General features: G+C 40.4%; 1 protein-coding gene across 1 annotated transcript in view; it reads left to right on the top strand.

Annotated features, from left to right (window-relative positions):
- The window catches only part of LOC123759389 (serine-rich adhesin for platelets), a 55,042-nt gene that overhangs the window by 17,336 nt on the left and 17,260 nt on the right, over positions 1-20,446 (top strand). Inside the window, 7 exon segments of the mRNA XM_045744370.2 lie at positions 3,064-3,445; positions 3,648-3,767; positions 5,374-5,520; positions 7,661-7,902; positions 8,310-8,463; positions 16,933-17,077; positions 19,941-20,081. Of these exon segments, the coding sequence (XP_045600326.2) occupies positions 3,064-3,445; positions 3,648-3,767; positions 5,374-5,520; positions 7,661-7,902; positions 8,310-8,463; positions 16,933-17,077; positions 19,941-20,081 (1,331 nt within the window).

The raw sequence follows: 20,446 nt of genomic DNA, 5'->3' as shown, positions 1-20,446 counted from the left end.
CGTGAGCGCCCAACAGCAACAAAATGTTTTTACTCTTGAGATTATTATCACCTCTACAATTGTCCTACAGCCTTAATTTTGGTATCAATGGACTCCCAATGAAATTCCCAACACGGTGATATGAATATAATCGTAGAATAATGGTCGCAGCCCACCCGCAAGAGTGTGGGAAATGGGCGCACTCTTACCTGGTAACAGTGACCGGACGACACATGCGCGAAACGTTGCTTTGAAAGTTTATACTTATTTCACTGTCCTGATATTATTATTGTATGTATGTCATTCATTTTTGTGGCAATGTGTTCGCAATAGAATGTTCTATGAGCTAAATTATACTACACAAACTTGGACCAAATAGGTGTACTTACCAAGGGAAGGCTGGTTGTGGAACAGTAAGTTGAGCATTTGTTCTTCACTCCACCTTCTTCAGGTTCTTCATTCCTGAAGTTGCTCAACAGATGGTTTGTAGGTGGAGTGAAGCTGTTGCGGGTGGTTACTTCTTCACCACCCAATACACCCTTTTCTGGTGGTAATTGGTGTAGCAGGGAATAACACAGAGTGCAACGTTGCAGGTCCTGCATCCTATGTTCATGTCCTTCCTTTTACCGGACCGTGCGCATACATGACACTTGAGACGTTTGGGTAGTCTGTAAAGTTCATGTTTCAGTTTTGTGTTCATGCGATTTTCTGAATTAACAATAGGGCCAGGTCTTCTCGGTTGAGGTGAAACATTTGCAGGAGAGTCAGATTCATCTGACAAAATAGTTTCGTCAACTGGCAGTGTGGCAGACATGTCGGGTTCAGATGGCAGTGTGGCAGACATGTCGGGTTCAGATGGCAGTGTGGCAGACATGTCGGGTTCAGATGGCAGTGTGGCAGACATGTCGGGTTCAGATGGCAGTGTGGCAGACATGTCGGGTTCAGATGGCAGTGTGGCAGACATGTCGGGTTCAGATGGCAGTGTGGCAGACATCTCGGGTTCAGAATCGGTTGCTGCTTCATCTTGAGGTGGTGTAGTGAACAAAGGCCGCCTCACACCAGATGGTCCGGGAGTTGGCATGGCGTCAGCATTGGCAGGAGCTGTGTCATCATTTATGTCTGGAGCGTGCCGCAAGTGTTGAGATGATGATGATGTTTTAGGCCACTCCTCTGTGTCCCAGTGCAATAGGGCCCAGATTGCCACTTCGTGGAACTGTAGCAATGTTAGCTTTTTTCGATCAGTTGTGTTGTATTTGTACACAACACAGGCATTATGCAATGCCATTTGCAGGAAATAAAAGGTAATCTTTTTGGTCCACGTGTGAGTTTTCCTGGTAAAATGGTAATATTTAACCATTTGATCGAAGTGGTCCACACCTTTCATGAACTAGTGGGGAGAAAGAGAACTTCATGGCGCGTCGTTTGAAACAAACCCCAATGAAATCGGATTAAAATTGAATTTTATACAAATATTTTAAAAGAGGACATAAATTTATGTCCACTTAGCGGAAGCGGGTAGGCGAAACAGGACTCCGGGGTACGTCCTGATCCCGCGAAAGTGTTAACTAATCATTCAATGAATTTATACAAAAAAATTCACACCCTCAGCTATTTCAATCAACAGATTCTAGGGCTAGGGCTTGAGGTGGCATGATGTGTGTTTTGTCGATGCCTTTATTGAGTTTTCTCTTGGCGTGCATATTGCACCTACTGTATTTGTAATGGGATTATTTTGCTACTGTTACTGTTATAAATCATCTGAGCATCATCTCGGTTGGTAACAATGGATTTCGGGTGTATTACCTCATGTTTCATCCTGGCATTTCCTCTTTAAGTAGCAAGGAAAACCTCTCATCGAGAATCTTGGACTCGCTGTTTTTCTTACCCCTTCCACCTCCTTACTATGGAATGGGTGAACTTTCCTCTGCAGCCTGCATCTCATTCTCTGGAGCCTCTTTGGTCCTTTGATCAGGCCCTGAAGTTCCATTAGTCGCTGTGTTCATAGTGGGTTTGTCCTTGGAGGTCGTTTTGTAGGTTTTTGTCTGTTTATGTCTGGTTTGTGGGCCTTGTGCCTTCTGTAGGACCTTCTTACTGTTTTGTCCAGCGGTTCATTTTGTCGCACCCTTTATACCATTTGATGGGGCCTCCTTTGTTGAAGTAGAGTTCATGGGTCTGGAGTTAAACTCACACTATTTCCTGCCTCTGCTCTGCTTTGCTCTGCTTTTACAGGACCTCAATATATTATTTGGCTCAATTGTTATTCTTCACTTTGTCCCATGATATCAGGTTCCATGGTATATTTGTCACTCTTGATTTGTGCTGTATTTCAGTTTGTTCTGCCTGGTGTGTTTCCCTTAAGCTCATGTTGTTTTGCTTTGCAACACCTTATTTTTTCTCCACCATGTCTGCTGCTTCTCTTTGGCTCTGGGTTTCTGGGGTTCAAACAGGGTTCTTATAGCCATACTCTGCCTGCAGCACCACATCCTTGACACAAATGTATCTCCAATCTACACTCCTGTGTGTGTGATATTTTTATTCTTTGTATCACATGGATATGTGCCCTTACATGTTCTCCTGATATAGTCCTGTTTGGGATGTCATGAGGAATAAGTTGAGGGAATCTGCCAAGGGGATGTCAAGCTAAAAATATAGTCCTCGAGTGCAGTGAACCACCTCTCTGTTACAGTGTAACCCAGAGTCTCGTTTTTGGTGACTTAAATTCCCTCAAGCTAATTAACCTCAGTCAGGGCTTGTCCTTGCCTTGCCAAGATTGACAACGGGAGGCAAGTGTTAGCACAGTTGACCCATACATTCTGGTATTGTAAGATGAGAAGATCTAGTTTTGTGTAACCTGGATATTTTTGTATTTCATTACGTTCAATTATTTATTTTTCTAGCCTGATGCCTCTCTGTCTTAGAAAAGAAAGAAATGATCAATGATGAATGTAAAATTTTAATATTTGAGAATGAAATATTGAAAATATAACATTGAAAGCCTGCTGGTTGTTGATAATATATATTTTATGATTGTGTATTGAAATATATAAGTTCTTTTTAAAGGTTGATAAGATATTTTTCTTACAGAATGCTAAATAACCCGGAAATGGTCAAAAGGGCTCGGAAGCTTCTTTCAAAAAGAGTTACTGGCAGTACTAAAGGAACAGCTGCTTCTCGGCCTGGAGGCACTAAGGCCACTGTTAAAGGCACTAAAGCAAGTGGCAGCAAAGTTAGCACATCTGGGGCCAAACTTGGCGCTGTCAGCGCTTCAAGCAAAGTACCAGGCTCCAGTCACACTAGTGCCTCAAATACCAGCAGTAGCATTTTGAAAGCATCTACCTCATCTACTAGCAGTACAAAAAATGTGGGCATCAGTAATAAAAACAGCCAAGCCAGCGGTAGTGGAACACACACTGCATTTAAGCCCAGCACCTCCAAGATAAAGTTTATGGGTCAAGACATGAAGAGCGTGAGTTCAGTACAGGAACTGTACAGTATAATGATTATTGTACTAGATGCAGTCATTGTCATGATAATTTCTTTCCGTGTATCAAAGGGCTTAACCATCAATAATAGATGCATAATACTGTCTATAATTTATTTGTATTTGTTTGGTCAGATGATAGTGTTCCAGTATAGGCTATAACTTATATGGCTCTTACTTATTTTAGGGCGTTCAAGTGTTTGATTTACCAGAAGATCCTGACTATTCTATCCTAAAGAAGTCCATTAATGCATCTGTCAATGGAGTAGCCAATGTTGCTAGATTGCTTGTAACTGGCACAGAAGAGGTGAGTTAACTAAACTGAGTGTTATTCTGAACTAAACTGATTTAAGGTTTGGTACAGAAGGCGGTAGTTGAAACCAAAATTTAATAATTACTTTTGCTATTTGTGACTTTAATGGGACTATATTTAATTTTTAGATTGCAAAGTAGTTACATAGATATCATATAGTTTTTGTACTTTAGTGAACATACATCAGATTCCTTTTGAAATTGAACCTTGTAGGATGGAATTTTGAGAGCATTGGAAAGAGTTAAATTTGCATAAGTGTCAAATGAAACAGGTTACATATCTGGATAATCAAAAAATTCCTGCTAAAATGGTGTCAACAACTTGTGCAGAGCCTTAGCAGCCACAGAGGACAACACCAAAGCCTTTGCAGCCACAGAGAATGACAGCAAAGTCTTAGCAACAATAGAGGACGACACCAAAGCCTTTGCAGCCACAGAGGATGACAGCAAAGTCTAAACAGCCAGAGAACAGTACCAAAGCGTTTGCAGCCACAGAGGACAATACCAAAACCTTTGCAGGCACAGAGGACAACACCGACACCTTTGCAGCCAGAGGACAACACCGACACCTTTGCAGCCACAGAGGACAACACCGAAAACTTTCCAACTAAAGAGGACAACACCGAAACCTTTGTAGCCACCGAGGACAACAAAGCTTTTGCAGCCACATTGGACCATTAATCTTTCTGAAGATGCAAATCTTAGAGCTACTCCCTGCATCGGCTCCCAGCAGGTGACGGCACTAGCTAGTACAGTCAGGTTGAAGAATGTGGCAACCCCTACTTCAGATACAGTCCATCTATGTGGATTCTGGAGGAAGACCCGACCTAAAGGGTGGTAACGTAAAGCAACCAAATTTTCGCTCGAAAGTACTGTATTTTATTCCACTCGGTAAGCATGTGACTAACTCAACTTGACCATTCACAGTAGCAGCTGCAAAAGGCAAGCCTTGGAACATGGAACTGAGTAGCTTCCGGCGGGGGACAAGTAGAATGTAAATTGAAGAGAGCTTGATTGAGATTGAGAAAAGGCAGATAGATAGATCAAAACCAAAACCCGAAAAGAGAATCTGTGAATGGACTGAGCTGTTAAGAAGAGATGAGTGTCATCATCCAACAATCTCACAAAGAGCCAGGAGAGAGAGAACATACTCAGTGCAGCAGATAAAGAGGCCTGGTTGAGGGAAAACAAAAGCACTGGAATAAACACTTTGCCTTACTCAGAACACAATAAGTCAGTTGATCAAAAATTATGTACCAGGTACACATCCAAATATTCAAAAATACATTTAAATACTTTATACATTATAAAAAATTTGTGAGGGTACCACCTCTGGTGCCAATGTGGGGACCCATAGCCTCGGAGAAGAAAATAAAAAGTATTCAGAGGAGACCTTGTGGTTTCTCACTGAACACTAATATTATCTTCTCCTACCACCCCCATTCTTTTGTATGTACACATATATATTTGCTTTATTTGAACTTTGTTACAAAAAAGGAGTTATACAATATTGTACATAGAAAACATGAAGGAAAATAATACTATATTATTATCTGAATTAATGTTACTGTTGTTCATACATTTGTTATTTTTCTTTATAGGTGTGCAAAATCATCCTAAATGAATGTGACATGATACTAGAGTGCAAAGTTTGCCACAATCTTTTCCGATCAGTGGTAAACTTTATAGCACACAAGAGAATATACTGTCAAGAAGAATTTGCTAATGTAAGAGTGCTATTTCATAAAGTAAGTAGTCTTAGCCATCATCATCTTGTTATAATTATAGTTTATTACAACCAGTGAAAAGGAAGGTTCATATCATGGCATTTTCTTTGTATCTAAAACCAGGTAATGAAAAATGAAGTGTATAGTGACTATTATTATTTGTTCAAGTATAGAAGCATGCAAGCTATTTGATTTTGTTCTGTGTTTGAAGAACTATTGGTACAGGATTGGGAGTGGGAAATATGAAGCCCCAGTACAGGATTGGGAGTGGGAAATATGAAGCCCCAGTACAGGATTGGGAGTGGGAAATATGAAGCCCCAGTACAGGATTGGGAGTGGGAAATATCAAGCCCCATTACAGGATTGGGAGTGGGAGAAAAAGAAACACTGTAGTGAAGTATAAACATTTTGTAGTTACTAATTCAGTGATAGCATGATTTGGGGGAGAATAGAATCAATATAATGCATTCAAGTTATAAATGCAGTGAAGTAATAATAGAAATTAATGCCAGGAGTAATTTATGGTAAATAAACTTTAGAGCCTTGTACTCACTTATTTGTGCTTGCAGGGGTTGAGCTTTGGCTCTTTGGTCACCTTATGTTGATTTGTGTGTGATAAATTAGGTTTTCTTTAAATAAAGATAAGAATTTATTATATTACAAATACTCCAGTAGATAAATTGTAGAATAATTTTTTAGTTATAGTTATATTCTGAACAAGGTCACCTCAGTTACTTCCCTGGGACCAGATTCACGAAGCAGTTACGCAAACACTTACAAACGTGTACCACAATTTCATAATCTTTGGCGGCTTTGTTTACAATTATTAAACAGTTAATGAGCACCGAAGCACCAGGAGGCTGTTTATAACAGTAACAACAGTTGATTGGGAAGTTTTCATGCTTGTAAACTTTTTAGTCAATGTAAACAAAGCCGTCAGAGATTGAGGAAAGATGTACACGTTTGTAAGTACTTACGTAACTGCTTCGTGAATCTGGCCCCTGAGCCACAGTTATAGGTGTATCCATGTTATTGCCAATACACCGGGCACATAGCAACTTTGTGCTGTTTTCCTGGGGTAAGGAACAAAGTGAGTGGATCTCTGATCCCAACATACTCCCTTTTCCCCATCTCTTTGGAGGGGCAAAATTCTGGACCTTGCTCCTGGTAAGCCAACCTTGTCACAGAGGCCTGATGTGTTGGTATTGACCCTGGACAGTTAGTGCAGAAGCTTATGGGAGCTATTGAGGAACTCCCAGTAACATATGTTTCATTACAGCCAATGCTCTACATCCATAAAATATAATGTCTGTCTGTCTCTGTTGATTTGGTCACATGAATTTGTGTCAGTACAGCCAAGATGCTTACCTGATGCCCAGCCTACCTGTTTGCCTGCTTATATTTAGACAGCTGGTTCCCTCTTCAGGATCAATGATTAGTGGACAGGCATGATTTCACCTGTGTCTAGGGTTGAATATCTAGGGTGTGTTGTGTTTCATTGTGTGTGTGAGATAGTGCCCATATGTACTCTATGGATGCAAGACACTGGGGCAGCATGAACATAAACTATAATGAATTAGAGTAGTAGATGTGGACAATCTGAGAAGCTTGTGTGGTGTTTAGATAATAGAGTAATGAATGAAAATAAGGAATGAGTAAGGAAAGATATGATGTATGGTGAATTGGAGGGTAAGAAAAGAGAGTCTGAGATAAAGATTTCTGGGCAAGAACAGCACAGGGTATGGTATTTAACAAACCTAGATTAGAGCATTTTATTGTTTTATTTATATTTGTCAACTAATTAGGAGAACAGTTCACCTAGTTTTATGAAGCAGTGGTGTGATGCTCTGAATAATTTGCTGGTGTAGTGATGCTGGTTCTCTGGGTTCTCTCTGATGCTTTGAAGTGTAAAATATCTTGGATGAACTAGTGTCATATTCGTTTTGTTTTCTTTTTAATGGCTTAAACCTTTTGTATAACGCATCCTCTTTTTTTCTCCAGGCTGGTGACTCCCCATCTTATGAAAGTATGAAATGGGTGGTGGTGGTGATTTATTATTTTCACTGAAGTGTTCACTTTTAAATTGATGGGTTTTACACCATATCACTAATAAGATTATGAATGAACACACGGATTGCAACTAATAATAAATTATCAACAGGATGATATACAAGGCATCACAAGCCATTCCAATACAGTATTTGTGGAACCAGAGCCTCCCCCTGATGTGCATCCATCTACGTCCTCTGCACCTGACAAAATAACAAAATCTGCTAAAAGTGCTATGCAGGGAGCATCAAGGCATTCAGGAATTGATTCCATTGCAGCAAAGTTGGCCAAAAGAAGAAAGCAGCGCACTAAATCACATGCTACTCACACAGGATCTTCACAGTATTATGAACGGTTAGAGGGTCCTTCGTTTGTTTGCAGCTTAAGCAATGTGAAGCAGGTTGCACTTATCATTCTGCAATTCATTCTGCCATTCTCTTCCTCGCTGTCCTGTCATTTTGCAAACCCAGTCACCTCCCTCTCTTATTGTAGAGAATGATGGCTTGTTTTGCACCACTATATAATGGATTATCTTGATAGTAAAATACATAGTTATCTTGAAAAAGATCCACTTGAAGGTCTGTGTGTGTCTTATTGAGTGGAGCCTTTCATTTTGTAGTTTTCTCTTCTCAAGGTGATTGCTCATTTAATCAATATTAGATTATATTTACTGAGGCAGGATACGACACTTCTCAAGTTTGTTTAGTCTCGTGAACCTTATGTAAGATAAATATTTTTTAATGCAGGTATATTTTTTTCAGCTTGGATCGGATAAACATGGCAAGAGATAAGCTGAGTCGTGATTGTTCTGTTGTGCTAGAAGATATAGGTGGTGTTACAAATGCCAGATACCAAACTTTCATGCCACCAAGCAGCACTGTTCCTAATGTGTCTATGAATGCAATCATTGATGAGGTGAGTAGCGTTTGTTCTTTGTGGCTTGATATTAGTACATCAGTTTAATTAATATACTCTGCGATGTTTTCCCCCAGTGCACCAGAGTAATGTGTGTGTGTGTGTGTGCAGAATTTACCTCATAAATTACTCCTATTTTCTGTCAACACTTTGCAAAACTTGTCATGTGTGTGTGTTTTAATATTACCAATATTGAGTGATGTGTCAGTCTTAATTATAGGTACACTCTTCATTACAATTCATCATATAGCGTCTCACGTCTTAGAAAATATTGCTATAAAGCTTCATTGGCATTAGTCATAATAAGGGGAGGATATTACCACCATTACTCATAATTAGGGAGATTGTTTCCTCATTTCACAAAGGCAGACGTCTTATGTAAAAATATGATATTTTCCAGGTCTTGTGGTTAAGATTTTTGCCGCAAAATTATATCATTGAAGTATAATACACAGCATATGATTAGAATTTCTTATTATTTGATAGATTTGGCAAGAGCTGATGACTTATGGATAGAGTTGTTTGTGTGACACGCGAAGAGAAGTTAAGGAAATAGGTGAGCTTGAACGATGGAAATAATGTGAGTTAAGAGTGGTGGAGCACACCATGATATTTTAATCCTGTTGTGTGCTACACTATAAATTTGAATACTTAAGATTTGGTTAGATTCTAGCTTCAGGTAAGGTTTGGTAAGCTTAGCAAATAAAATAAAAAGTAGCTTGACATACAACTTTGCAAGTTATGGGAACATCTCATTTTTTAACAGTAACAAGATTTTTAGAAGTGTACATGTGTTGAAAAGATTTGCATACTATGGATACTGTATGTAAATAATAAAGTTTACAGCTAATGATAGAATTATATATAAAGAATCAGGAGTAACAAGGAATTGCTCATCTTAAGGGCAGGATTTTAGGTTAGACTTGTAGCATTATTTGGGAAAATAATGGTAGGAAGATTGAAGAGTGATGACAGGAGAACAGTTGATAAGTGCAGTGGTCAAATTGTAGAAGAGAAGGTTTGTAGGCATATTGTAGGATATCGTCAACCATCTGTTTTGCTCGTAATAATGAATGAATAATTGTGCTTATGAAAATCATGAGAATGATGTGTGGTTATGTGTAATTAAGTTAGGAATTGGGAGATTTTAAAATTTATACAATTTAAATGTATATTAGAGTATTTTAGTTGTGATGGTGAAAAAGTATAATAAATTTGGCAAGATAGTATTGGAGGGAAAACAAATGCAAATTTCAAGTGAAATAATGGAAACAGAATTTAGACAGATGACACGAATGGATTTACAGATAGAGTATGATGGTTAGTGGGTTAGTATGATTAGTTAGAGAGGCAAGTTAGGGTTAGTTGTCTTTGATGGTGAGCACATCCCATTTTTGTAATGGAGAAGTATTATGAACATGTTTTCAAATCACTTTATTTACACATAAGCTTCAAATAATAAGTATTTTGATAACCATACAGTATACGATCGGTTTGTATATAGAACCTCGATAATTCATCTAATAGTTTCGTGCATAATTTAATAGTTAGAATTTGTGTTGATAAGTTGAGTATATGTGCATATTTAAGTACATATAGAAAAGTGAGAAAACTTTGAGTATAGAAGAAAAGCTCCTCTTTAAACAGTCTCCATGGTTGCTTCCTTAGGCAAGGTCTCTCTCTCACAAGGACTTGACTAAACACCAGCCAGGTCGACAGTCACTCCCATCATAGATGTTTGTACCTTTATAGCTGGGTTAGTTTACACAAATTTACAGTATATTATTTACTGAAGAGAAAGTCATAATAATAATATGTAATACCTGTAATTATAAAATGGTTACTGAAGATTTAGGTTTAGATTTAGAAGAAATGTTTATCAGTGATTTTAAAGTCATTACCCAGCAGTAAGTAGGTACCCAGGAAGTAGTCAGCTTCTTGTGGGGTTGGAAACCTGCAGGATCAGTGGTCCAATTAATATCCTCACTGGACCCACTCACCATGTGCAATTTCAAGGCTTGTGCATCATCTGTGCCGCATGGCGATGCTCATACCTTTAGCCTCCGCCTTGCTGCCTGCTGGGTCGGTTACACCTTTCATACTGAGTCGTGTGAGACTTGTTCTCTGCACATTACTCTCCTTACAATCTCTTGTGATGATGATCATGGTTTTCAGTTAGCGACTGCTTTACAGTGGGCTAAGTTGTATGCCTGGTTGGATGCCCCAGAGCTGCCCCAGTTGGTGTTCAGGGACTAGAACTTGGTTTTGATTAATTCAACTGTGGTTCTGTCTGCACCACCTCTTTCGTACCCTTCTGGTTTGGTGCGCTCTCCCTCTGGTCTGTTCCCCTTGCCTCGGACCCTGAAGCATCTGAGGGTTGAGCAAGATTTAGTTCGATATGTGGCTTGGTCAGCTCCGGGGTTTGCCACATCTTCCCAAATTCCATTGCCCTTCCCAGGGCACGGAAGCACTTGAGCCTAATGATCCCTCCCTGGCTTCTGGATCTTCTTTTCTGCCAGGCCCAACCTTTGAAGCCTTTCCCTTGAACTCCATTTCTATATCCTGGGAAGGTGAACTCCACCTTCTTTTCATTGTAGTTCAATTTCTTGTGCTAGGATCTGGAGTTTTTATTGTTGACGTTCTTGTTCACCTTTTGGCTTTGCAGTGCAGCTTCCTGTTCTCTTATTTCCTGCTTTCTTTCATTGGTGGCTGCTTCTAGTCATGCATGCTATTAGTCTAATCAATCTTTGTTTTCATAAGAGCTAGGGCAGATTTTTCTGCAACTTGATATTGTTCCAACTGGTCAGAAGTGATGAGATCATTGTCTGACAAATAATCGAGAATCGGGTTGTAAATGTCTGAGTTGGTGGCGCCATGAAACACAGTGAGGTGATACTCTGAGCTCAAAGTTAACAATTCTGCTCCGGTGGCACGCGCTAAATTAGGAAGTTCCTCCTTTGGGTTGGAACGAAATGCTGCAAAGTGAAACTTGATGACTATAATACAAATAGTACACTAAGGCCAGACTGACTTATAAGCAATGTGACAACATGCTCGACAGTGATTGTTAATGAACTGGCAACACTAAGTACGTAATTATCACGGAAGGCAATAAAACAGATAAATGCACAAGGTAAATTACTGTACTGAATATTATAAACTGAAATTAAACTAAGTCGGTTGACATTAGTAAAGACTTGATAAAACAAAACAAATTAATGTTTCAAGGTAGTAAAACTGAGCGAAACATGTAGGGATGTCTTAACCCGGTACTCTAGTGAATTATCTCTACTATTGAGGATAAGGGCAAGAGGTTTCCTACTGGAGTTTCAGAAATCAGCTGCAGAATTTACCATTCCTTTTGCTCTGTAAAAGAATAGCAAACCCCCTACCTGAGCTATTAATCACAGACTTTGAACAAAAGCTTAAGGGTGCAGTGTGTCAACATTGTGACGAGACTTTGTGTATACAGTAAGTCCCAAACGTACAACAAAATACTAATGTGAGTGGAACTATAGCCCAATACGTCCTCCTAATCTCATGATACAAAATGGAACTATATAGTTCTGAGACAAGCCAAAATGCAAGATTAGTATCCAAGAGGGGGAGGGGTGATCTGCTTCATTGAGTCACTTCAGCTGGGACAAAAGCATTGAGCAAACAAGTTAGAGCAACAGTTTAGAAGATTAACCATTACGGGCATTAATTTGCACATCAAACATCACGTAACCACAAGTCAGTCTAATAAACAGATCACAAATTGCTACACTTGTAGTGTAATAATTTGTTGTCACAAATATGAAATTGACTTTAAAATGAATAATTAAAAAAGTCAGATATGTGTAATAGTCAAGTATACCAGTTAACACAAACATTTAAGCAAATGTCTTGTTGACAGACCCCCATTTTATGTGACATGATAGGGTACTGCGGTCGTACCGGCAAATGGGATGATCTATTTTTATTTTATTTTATCTATTTTATCTATTTGAGACTTCAGTTTTACTTGAAAAAAAAAAAGTTTGAGTTTATATAAATTTAACTTCTAAAGGTCATTACTGGGCAGGAGAGAGAAATCTACAATATCTCACTTTTCCCATTATTTGTCTGGCAGAGTCATTTGAAAGGCTCCCCACTATGTCAAGAAGTGTTATTCATCCCTTTGAGTGCTAGACATTGCCATAGGGAGCAACTAGGTGGACTATCTCAGAAATATCTGTTTGAGTATTTGTCCTGATGACCCATATAAGGCAGAGTTTAAGGGCATCATCTCCAAGCATGAACTCTTCCTAGAGCAGGTGTGCAGTGCCAGTGAGACTGCCTTCTCCTGATGAGGACTGACGAAGATGACTGTCTTCACAGCTCTGCCGGAATGCCCCAGGATTCAAGAGAAGTAAGAACCATATATACATCCTGGGATGTGAGAAAGCAGCTGGTTTACACATAATCCACCTCTTTGTGCAAGCAGTGCACATGGCAGTGTATAACTTGCACGCACTTATACATTTTACACCCCCCCTTTTTTCTGGGTCATCTGTGAATTATCGAGGTTCTTCTGTATATTCAATAATCCTTATATTTAAATATGAATGCACTTAAAAAAATTTAAAAAGAAGTATAACTCAGACTTCAAATGAAGATTCAAATTTTTCTTTGAATGTAATAAAAGTCCAATTTCTGAGTGAGCAGCTTACTGGGGACCAGAGCCAGAACCTGGCCCCTCACAGAGGTGCATGAAGCAGGTGGTAATCTGCAACCTCATCACAGGAAGGCACCCAGAATGTTAGTGAACCAATTCAGACCACTGCTGGATTCAGAGAAATGAAACAAAAACCTGCGCAATGATCTACCCCAACAATGTAAACAAACGATTGAAAACTTCTTAAAACGAATGTGCACTTGTTCTCCCCACACCTCTCAATCATTTAGGGAGAGAGGGAGGGGGGGCTGGGCTGAGGCTCACATTGTCCACTGGCTCAGACCCTCAGTTCCATAGCAGATGCATCTAGAATAACTCCTAACTGACGTCCTGGAAGGGAGGTGGGGTGGAATTAGGGAGCCACTGGGATGCTCCAAGAAATTTGTATTTCATTACATTCGTGCTGATTTTCTGGATGGAAGCGGGGAGCAGTTTGTGGCTCCCACGGAGAAGAAAAAAACAGGGACTCTCCAGGGAGGAGGAGGAACCACAGGCAGTTGGCACGAAGAGATCAGCCCGAGAGAGAGAGAGAGAGAGAGAGAGAGAGAGCCCAGTGCAACACAAGGGCGATGAGGCCCAGGTACATTAACCAAGTACCAGGCCACCAGTACCCCTTTCATATGCCAGAATGTCCACACCCTTATTTCAACCCAGTACATAAATTTACAAATACAGCCACAAGAATGGAATATTTACAAACATCATGGTCATGAAGGTAGACTGCAGGCTACCTTGATGACTGTGAGGATGTCCTGAGAAACAAAGAGCTTTGGAACAGGGAACCAAGCATTCATTGAGATAGAATTAGTGACACGAAGGTAGCTATGGAGAGCCACTACCAGCTGCAGCACATGATGCACCCCACAGCTGAACCAACCCAGCAACAACAACCAAAGGACCCCTCCAGAAGCCAGCTAACTTTCCTCCCCTAGAAAAGGAGGAGTCGGCTGCTGACAAACAATATGCTCGCCAGGGCCAAAAGAACAAAAATCCCACCTCCAGAGGAGGTCATGATGCTCCCTGATCTGACAACCTGAAACCAAGGTCAATTAAAACAGAGCTTTAGAAAAAGAGTCTTGGAATGAAGAGCACACCATAAACCGAGAAGAAGAAAGAAAAGAGAGAACATGGCTTCTGTTATCTGAACTGATATAGTACTATATTAGTTGGGGTCATCAGTCTCAGTCCTTTTGCCTACCTGGGACCACGAGCCAGAACCTGGCCCTCTCAGAGAGGCGCAGGGAGCAATGGCTAATGAGCACTTTACATTTAAAGTACATCATAATTGCCATCAACTAGGGAAGGCACTCAGATAGGTGGGCAAAACCACCACAGTCTGGTGAAAAATACAAAGAATTTCCCTATAAAGAAAATAAACAAGCAATACTGTTCAACTAGCCCATCGCTCATTAGCGCTTACACCCCCCCCCCCCCCTTCCCCCTCAGAGAGGAAGGGGTAGCTGGCAATCCAGCACTCCAGTTTTTTAATGATGAAACCTGCCGACCAAAGGAAGGGAGGGTGTCCGACTAGTCTGAAATAGGCTTTCAACGAGCAGAAGCCATCAACAAAAACTGGGCAACACAGTCCTCCAGGAACAACAGAGGACAAAATAGCGAGGAAGACTGAGCCAGGGCCCAAGCTGAAACCAAAGACAGAGCTAGCACGGCCTGTCGACATGAGAGACAAGAGGTGAAAAATATAGAAATCGCCTCCTGGAGGATTGGCACAAACGGCTTCAGCAAGGCAGATGCCGAAGCAGTCGAGGGCTTCCCCTCATCCTGCGCTCCCACATCTGCCAAAAGTCAAACCGAAGACAGCTCCAAAAGACTAAAGAAACGCAAGACCGAGGCTAAATGACTACGAGTCTAAAGGTTTGAAAGTATGGGGGACCTGAGCATGCAGCTCCACCAGACCAACATCACAAGGAGACACAGGAGCAAAGAGGCACTTATTGCAAAACTTAAGCGAGCACCCTCCCCCTAAGAACACCTGCATCACCATGATAACCTCCCGCCGCTCAAGTATGTTGGTACAACAAAAGCCACGTGAAGCCCAAAGGGAGAAAAGAAGGGGTAGTCTGCCAGCCAGGAAGACTCCAGAACCTCATAATGCACCCAAGAAGGTGGTAGAGAAACAAAGCCACATCTTTCACAGGCATAAACTGGGTCGCGCAGGAGGTAAGCACCCAGAACCTCCCGAACTTCATCCCTCTTGAATTCACGGCATCAGCAGAACAACTGAGGGCTTGAGCCCTGACCCCAACTTCCCAAAATGAGTGGGTTATACAAATGCACTCTTGTTTCGATAAATTTTCGATCCTTTGTTTGTTTTTGGCGGAGTTCATTCAGTGGGTCGTGGGGGCTTCGGTCACTTTGAACTCAGCAGTGGTCTGTATTGGTTCTGTGACTTTCTGGGTGCCTTCCCCAGTGAAGTGGCAGAGTGTCACCTGCTTCCTGCATCCCTGTGAGGAGGCCAGATTCTGGGTCAGGTTCCCAGTAGACCAAACTCGTCTCCACAGCTGATGCAGTCTAGTAGTTTGTGCCAACTCAGCGAGATAGCTTCAGGGAGCCACAAGGGTCCCCTTCCCTCTCCCCCCCCCTGAAAACCATATATTGAGCATAATGTTCAGATGCTTCCTGAGGCAAGCTCACTCAGTCTCATTTGTATAATTTTCTGGTAGTAAGAGCAGGGTAACACCTGCCCTGATACAGCAGGCACCATTACTAAACATCCCTGCCAAGTCATTGTAAATGTTGAGTCATTGCTGTTACATCTTCACCACATTATGGATTGAAAGTGTGTTATTTAAAAAAGTTAATTTGAAGATTCTTCCCGTAATACAATACTTTGAATGTGAGGATGGACAGGATATAAATAATGTATACAGTATTCTGTACTGTATTATCACCTGAGGACATTTGCTGATATAACAGCTGGTTACTATCTGTCTAGATACGGATAGATATTACAAATGCCAGTGTCTTGATTTGTGGTAAATCATTACAGTTGGTGAATTACACTATATTATATATTTTGAATATACAGTTTAAAAAAGGTGCTCTGAATCCTGATTTCAGGCTTCAGAATGAATGGTAAGGTGATATATAATCATCTGGAGTATATACCCCTATGATTATACCCAATGCCTGGGTATATACTAGTATTTGAATCCAAAATGGGAATGTGGCTAATTATCCTTTAGTTATACAGTAAATTTTAGATGAAATTTGTGAATTAGGAAAAATGGTAAGTGATAAATAGGTTAGTACCATGTTCATATTAACAAGTAACAGGATGTGACATTGAAGTGGGACACAGATGCACAAGTCTTTCCTGTCTATCCGTACCTTATATATCTATTTCTCTCTTCCATGAAAGATATCACAAAAATCTCTCAACACTAGAATTACTGCACGGCTTTTCTTTAAAAAAATAATCTTATTGTGATAAACATGGGACATTTTTAACTGCTCAAGAGAGCAGTTTAAAAAATGTTAGAGGTAGTAATCACAATATTGAGGACAAGTTTTGTACCACACTGTAGATGGTACCTTTTAACCTTGCACAATATTATACAGACATGTAGAGCATGGATTTTCACAAGTGTTTCATCCAATATTGTATTAGATTTCATACTAGAAATAAAGATATTCGGATCATTTCATTAGAGAGTAGTTTTAGTGAAGGTAAATGAGTGGTACTGAAACCACTCTTCTACATCCTGTGAGGGAGAAAAACAAGAAGTTATAGTCTTTATTCTCTCTTTCAGGTTTCACAGCATTCAGCTGGACTAACGGTAGCAATTAATGAGCATGGAGAGATCGTGAAAACTGCTCCTGGAAATGTCAGAACAATTGATGTGGAGCAACCAACATCTAGTTCTGGAATATCTAAAGAACTTATCTGTCATACTTGTAAGTACTACTTTTTTCTGGTTTATTGCTTTTGTAAATGTACTCATTCTGAGCAGTTACCTCTGTAGCTCTTCTAACTTGTGGCTCCAATCACACCCAGGGCAGTGTGACCATGTTAGACATGGATGACTTTTATTCCCACTGGTGACAAGGCCCTTGTAAAATTTGCCTTGTCCCCCTGAATAGGTGGGGAGCTTGTGGAGATAGATAACACAACCAAGGTAAACTGCATGTAATAACATACAGAAATGCTCCAAAACACTCAGGTGCCCTCTGAAATATTTTTTGGTAACAGTGGGCTGCCAACCATCTTTATGAAACAAGTGGAGCACCCTCTGAAGACTAACCTAACTGCCACAAGGTGGCAACTGTATTTCTCATGAACGCAGTCCTCGTGATTAGTAAAGTGTTGGTTAAAAACTGATCTTCTATGATAAGTAAGCTTGGCTTTCAGCAGCTTTCAAAAGTTCAGTTGCTCAGTTGCACATGTGCATTGTGTATAATTACAGTGGGGAGAACGACATTCTCTAAAAATATATAAATGAGTACTTAATATTGATAATATTATTACTATTATTCCAAGTACTATTTTGTGTACTCTTCTACTATTATTCTATTCTGTACTATTCCAAGTACATTTTGTAACTGGAAAGCATGTGTAAAATATATGTATTAAATGTGGAAAACTAGTTTAAACCAAATAAGAAATGAAAAGAAATAGATGGGAAACAAGAAAACATTTCAACACAAGAGGAGTAGCGAGTGTAAACAATGTAAATGCTCGTTCACTTCTCTCTGAGCAGCAGTGGCGTGTGGTTGCTCATCCCCCACTTGTTAGGTCAAGTCGAATGGTCGTCGACGTGGAAATTAATGCAAGTACTTTTATGGTACTAGTGGTGCCGTTTTATTCAAGAGTAGAAATAGGATTATCATTTAAATGTCCCAGTGACAGCTGGCAATTTTTGTGTGATTTTGCATCCTGTTGTTTAAACTGTTTTAACCTTGTTGGTTGTCCTGGACTACATTGTGTGTTAAAAGGTTAAGCTACATGGCATAATTCCCTGTGTACAGTAGATATAACTGAGTGCTAAAACCCAGGAAGAACACTTCAAGTGTTCCAGTTTAAATTGTGAATAAATGGAGCATTAGAATATAATTATTTGTTAATTGTGTTCAAGTTTTGGAGACTAGTAATATGTGTAAAGTCTTTGTTCAATAGTGTTTGCAAACTACAACCACACTCTAGATATGTTTTATACCTCTAAGCTTAAGCTTATAGAAACAAACCAATGTATGATTCCAGAAGCTGTTATTTGCAAAAGTCCAATCCCCCGGTGTTAACACCTCCGCTGTTTCACAATGTTGTCTCATGAGCTTTTTCACCTCCAGCCACCTCATGCTCCTCCTGAGCCATCCTGCTATCTTGACCAGGCTTATGTCTTTCTTTTCTCACCTCAGTTTATGGATTCACATCAGCTCGTGATATCCTCCTTAAGGCTGTCTTCTTGTTGGCTCTCGTCTCCAGCTGTAGGGTTGGGGAGTTTCAGACTTTTTCTGGGTGTCTTTGGCCCTGATGGGCTGTCTGTCCGTTTGTAGCCTTCTGTTTTTGGCTAAGAATGAGTCGGCAGGCTTCCGGAGGGGTCCTTGGTGATTTATGCTTGGTTGGTTCGTCCATGGTGCATCATTTGTTGTACGTGGTAACAGTTCTTTGCCACTACCTGTGTGCCACCTGTTGTCTCTGTGGATGCCCTTGGTTGACCCTGTTTCCTTGGTTTTCTGTTCCAAGGCATGCATTCCTCAGGTTATCTGTAGTGTCATTAAGTCTAGCCAGCCTGCAGTTTATTCTCAGACTCGTGATATTCACTGATGCACGGCTCTGGCCACAGTCTTCTCTGACATGTCCTGGCTGATATTCGGGCTTAAAGGTTTTGGCATTCTATCAGGGTTCTGGCAGCCCAGTATTTGTTGAATATTCTTAGTCCCAGTTGGTTGTGTGTGGCTTTGGGGGCATATCTCCCAGCCTAAGTTCTCTTCTTTGTCTTAGTGCCTGCTGCCTCTGCTCCTTCCTGAGAAATCTCATTTTTGTTCTTTGTGGTTAGCTTCAGGGAGCCACCAAGGGGAAGGGGCTCTCCAGAAACCCAGCATTGAATGTTATGAAATGCTTCTTTCTGAAGGAACCCCGGTGGCATAATGACACACTCCTTCCCTCCAGGTTCATCAGTTTGTCATGGGGTTGTTTGTGGGCTCTGGGACTATCATGGGGAGCTAGCTGAGGGCCAGAGCCAGACCACCTGGTGGTGATTTTCAATACTAATAAATTTTGAGCTAGTTTATGTATCTCTAGTTCTATGCGAATTGTTAGCAGGGTTGTTTGGTAGTTTCGTTGTCTGCAAACACTCTAGTTGTCTGTAAAACTTCACTGACTTTCAGAAGGCTTTTTCTGATGGGGTGGTGAATTTTCACCTTCTCCCTGCTCTTCTGTGAGGGGCCAGGTTCTGACTCTGGACCCTGGTAGGCCAGACAGAACAAATGGGGCTGTTTAGTATGGAGCAATCTCAGCAAGATAGCATCAGGGAGCAACCAGAGCTTCTCCAGACAGAGGCGTTTCATTACATTCAATGCTGGGTTTTTATCTTGCTCATCAGTCCTGTGAATTATTGAACTGTTGCATCTGTAAGTTGAATATTAGAATAATATTTTTTCAAAGTTTTTGTTCTCTACTATGATTGCAACAAACTATATGACTAGATATGGCTGGTAAGAGCAATACGGGATTAAACATTCCTCTAGCTAGTAATTAACACAGGTTGGCAGTGACAGGTAATTTATTCCTTCAATACATTGTTGAATATCTTTCAAACAGGCAATACAAGATTTGCAACACAGAAGACATTAAGTGTCCATCAACGTTCACATCATGGGTTTGAACGATGCATCTATTGCTGTCCAATCTGTAAGGCCAACTTTCTCAGCATGTGGGCTGTTGTTAAACATTTGAAACGATGTAAGTACTGTATACCAAACTTTTTGCTTGCTAAGCTAGAATCTTTTGTGTTGTCTAATTTTGGCGAGTGTTAACTATATAATGTGGAAAAGTCTTGTCTTCTGGGAGGGCACTCTCAGCAGCTTCCCAAAGTAAGTACTGGTTCAGCTTGTCCTTAGAGATGCTTCTGAGAACCACTTTTGACAATTGAAAACCAGGATCATAATCTGGCTTTTTCTATGAGGCAAAGGCAGCTTGAGATTATTAAGTAACCCAAAATAATGACAAATTCCACCAGAAGTATGAGCACAACAAAAGAAGCCACTGCTTGAAGGAACTTAGGTACCCTCAAGTAATAAGAAAATAATTGTTGCCACAGTGTAAGC

The sequence above is a fragment of the Procambarus clarkii genome, chromosome 32, assembly GCF_040958095.1.
Source record: "Procambarus clarkii isolate CNS0578487 chromosome 32, FALCON_Pclarkii_2.0, whole genome shotgun sequence".
Taxonomy (NCBI): domain Eukaryota; kingdom Metazoa; phylum Arthropoda; class Malacostraca; order Decapoda; family Cambaridae; genus Procambarus; species Procambarus clarkii.
Note: the sequence above shows the minus strand (reverse complement) of the source record. Positions and strands in the feature narration are given on the sequence as shown.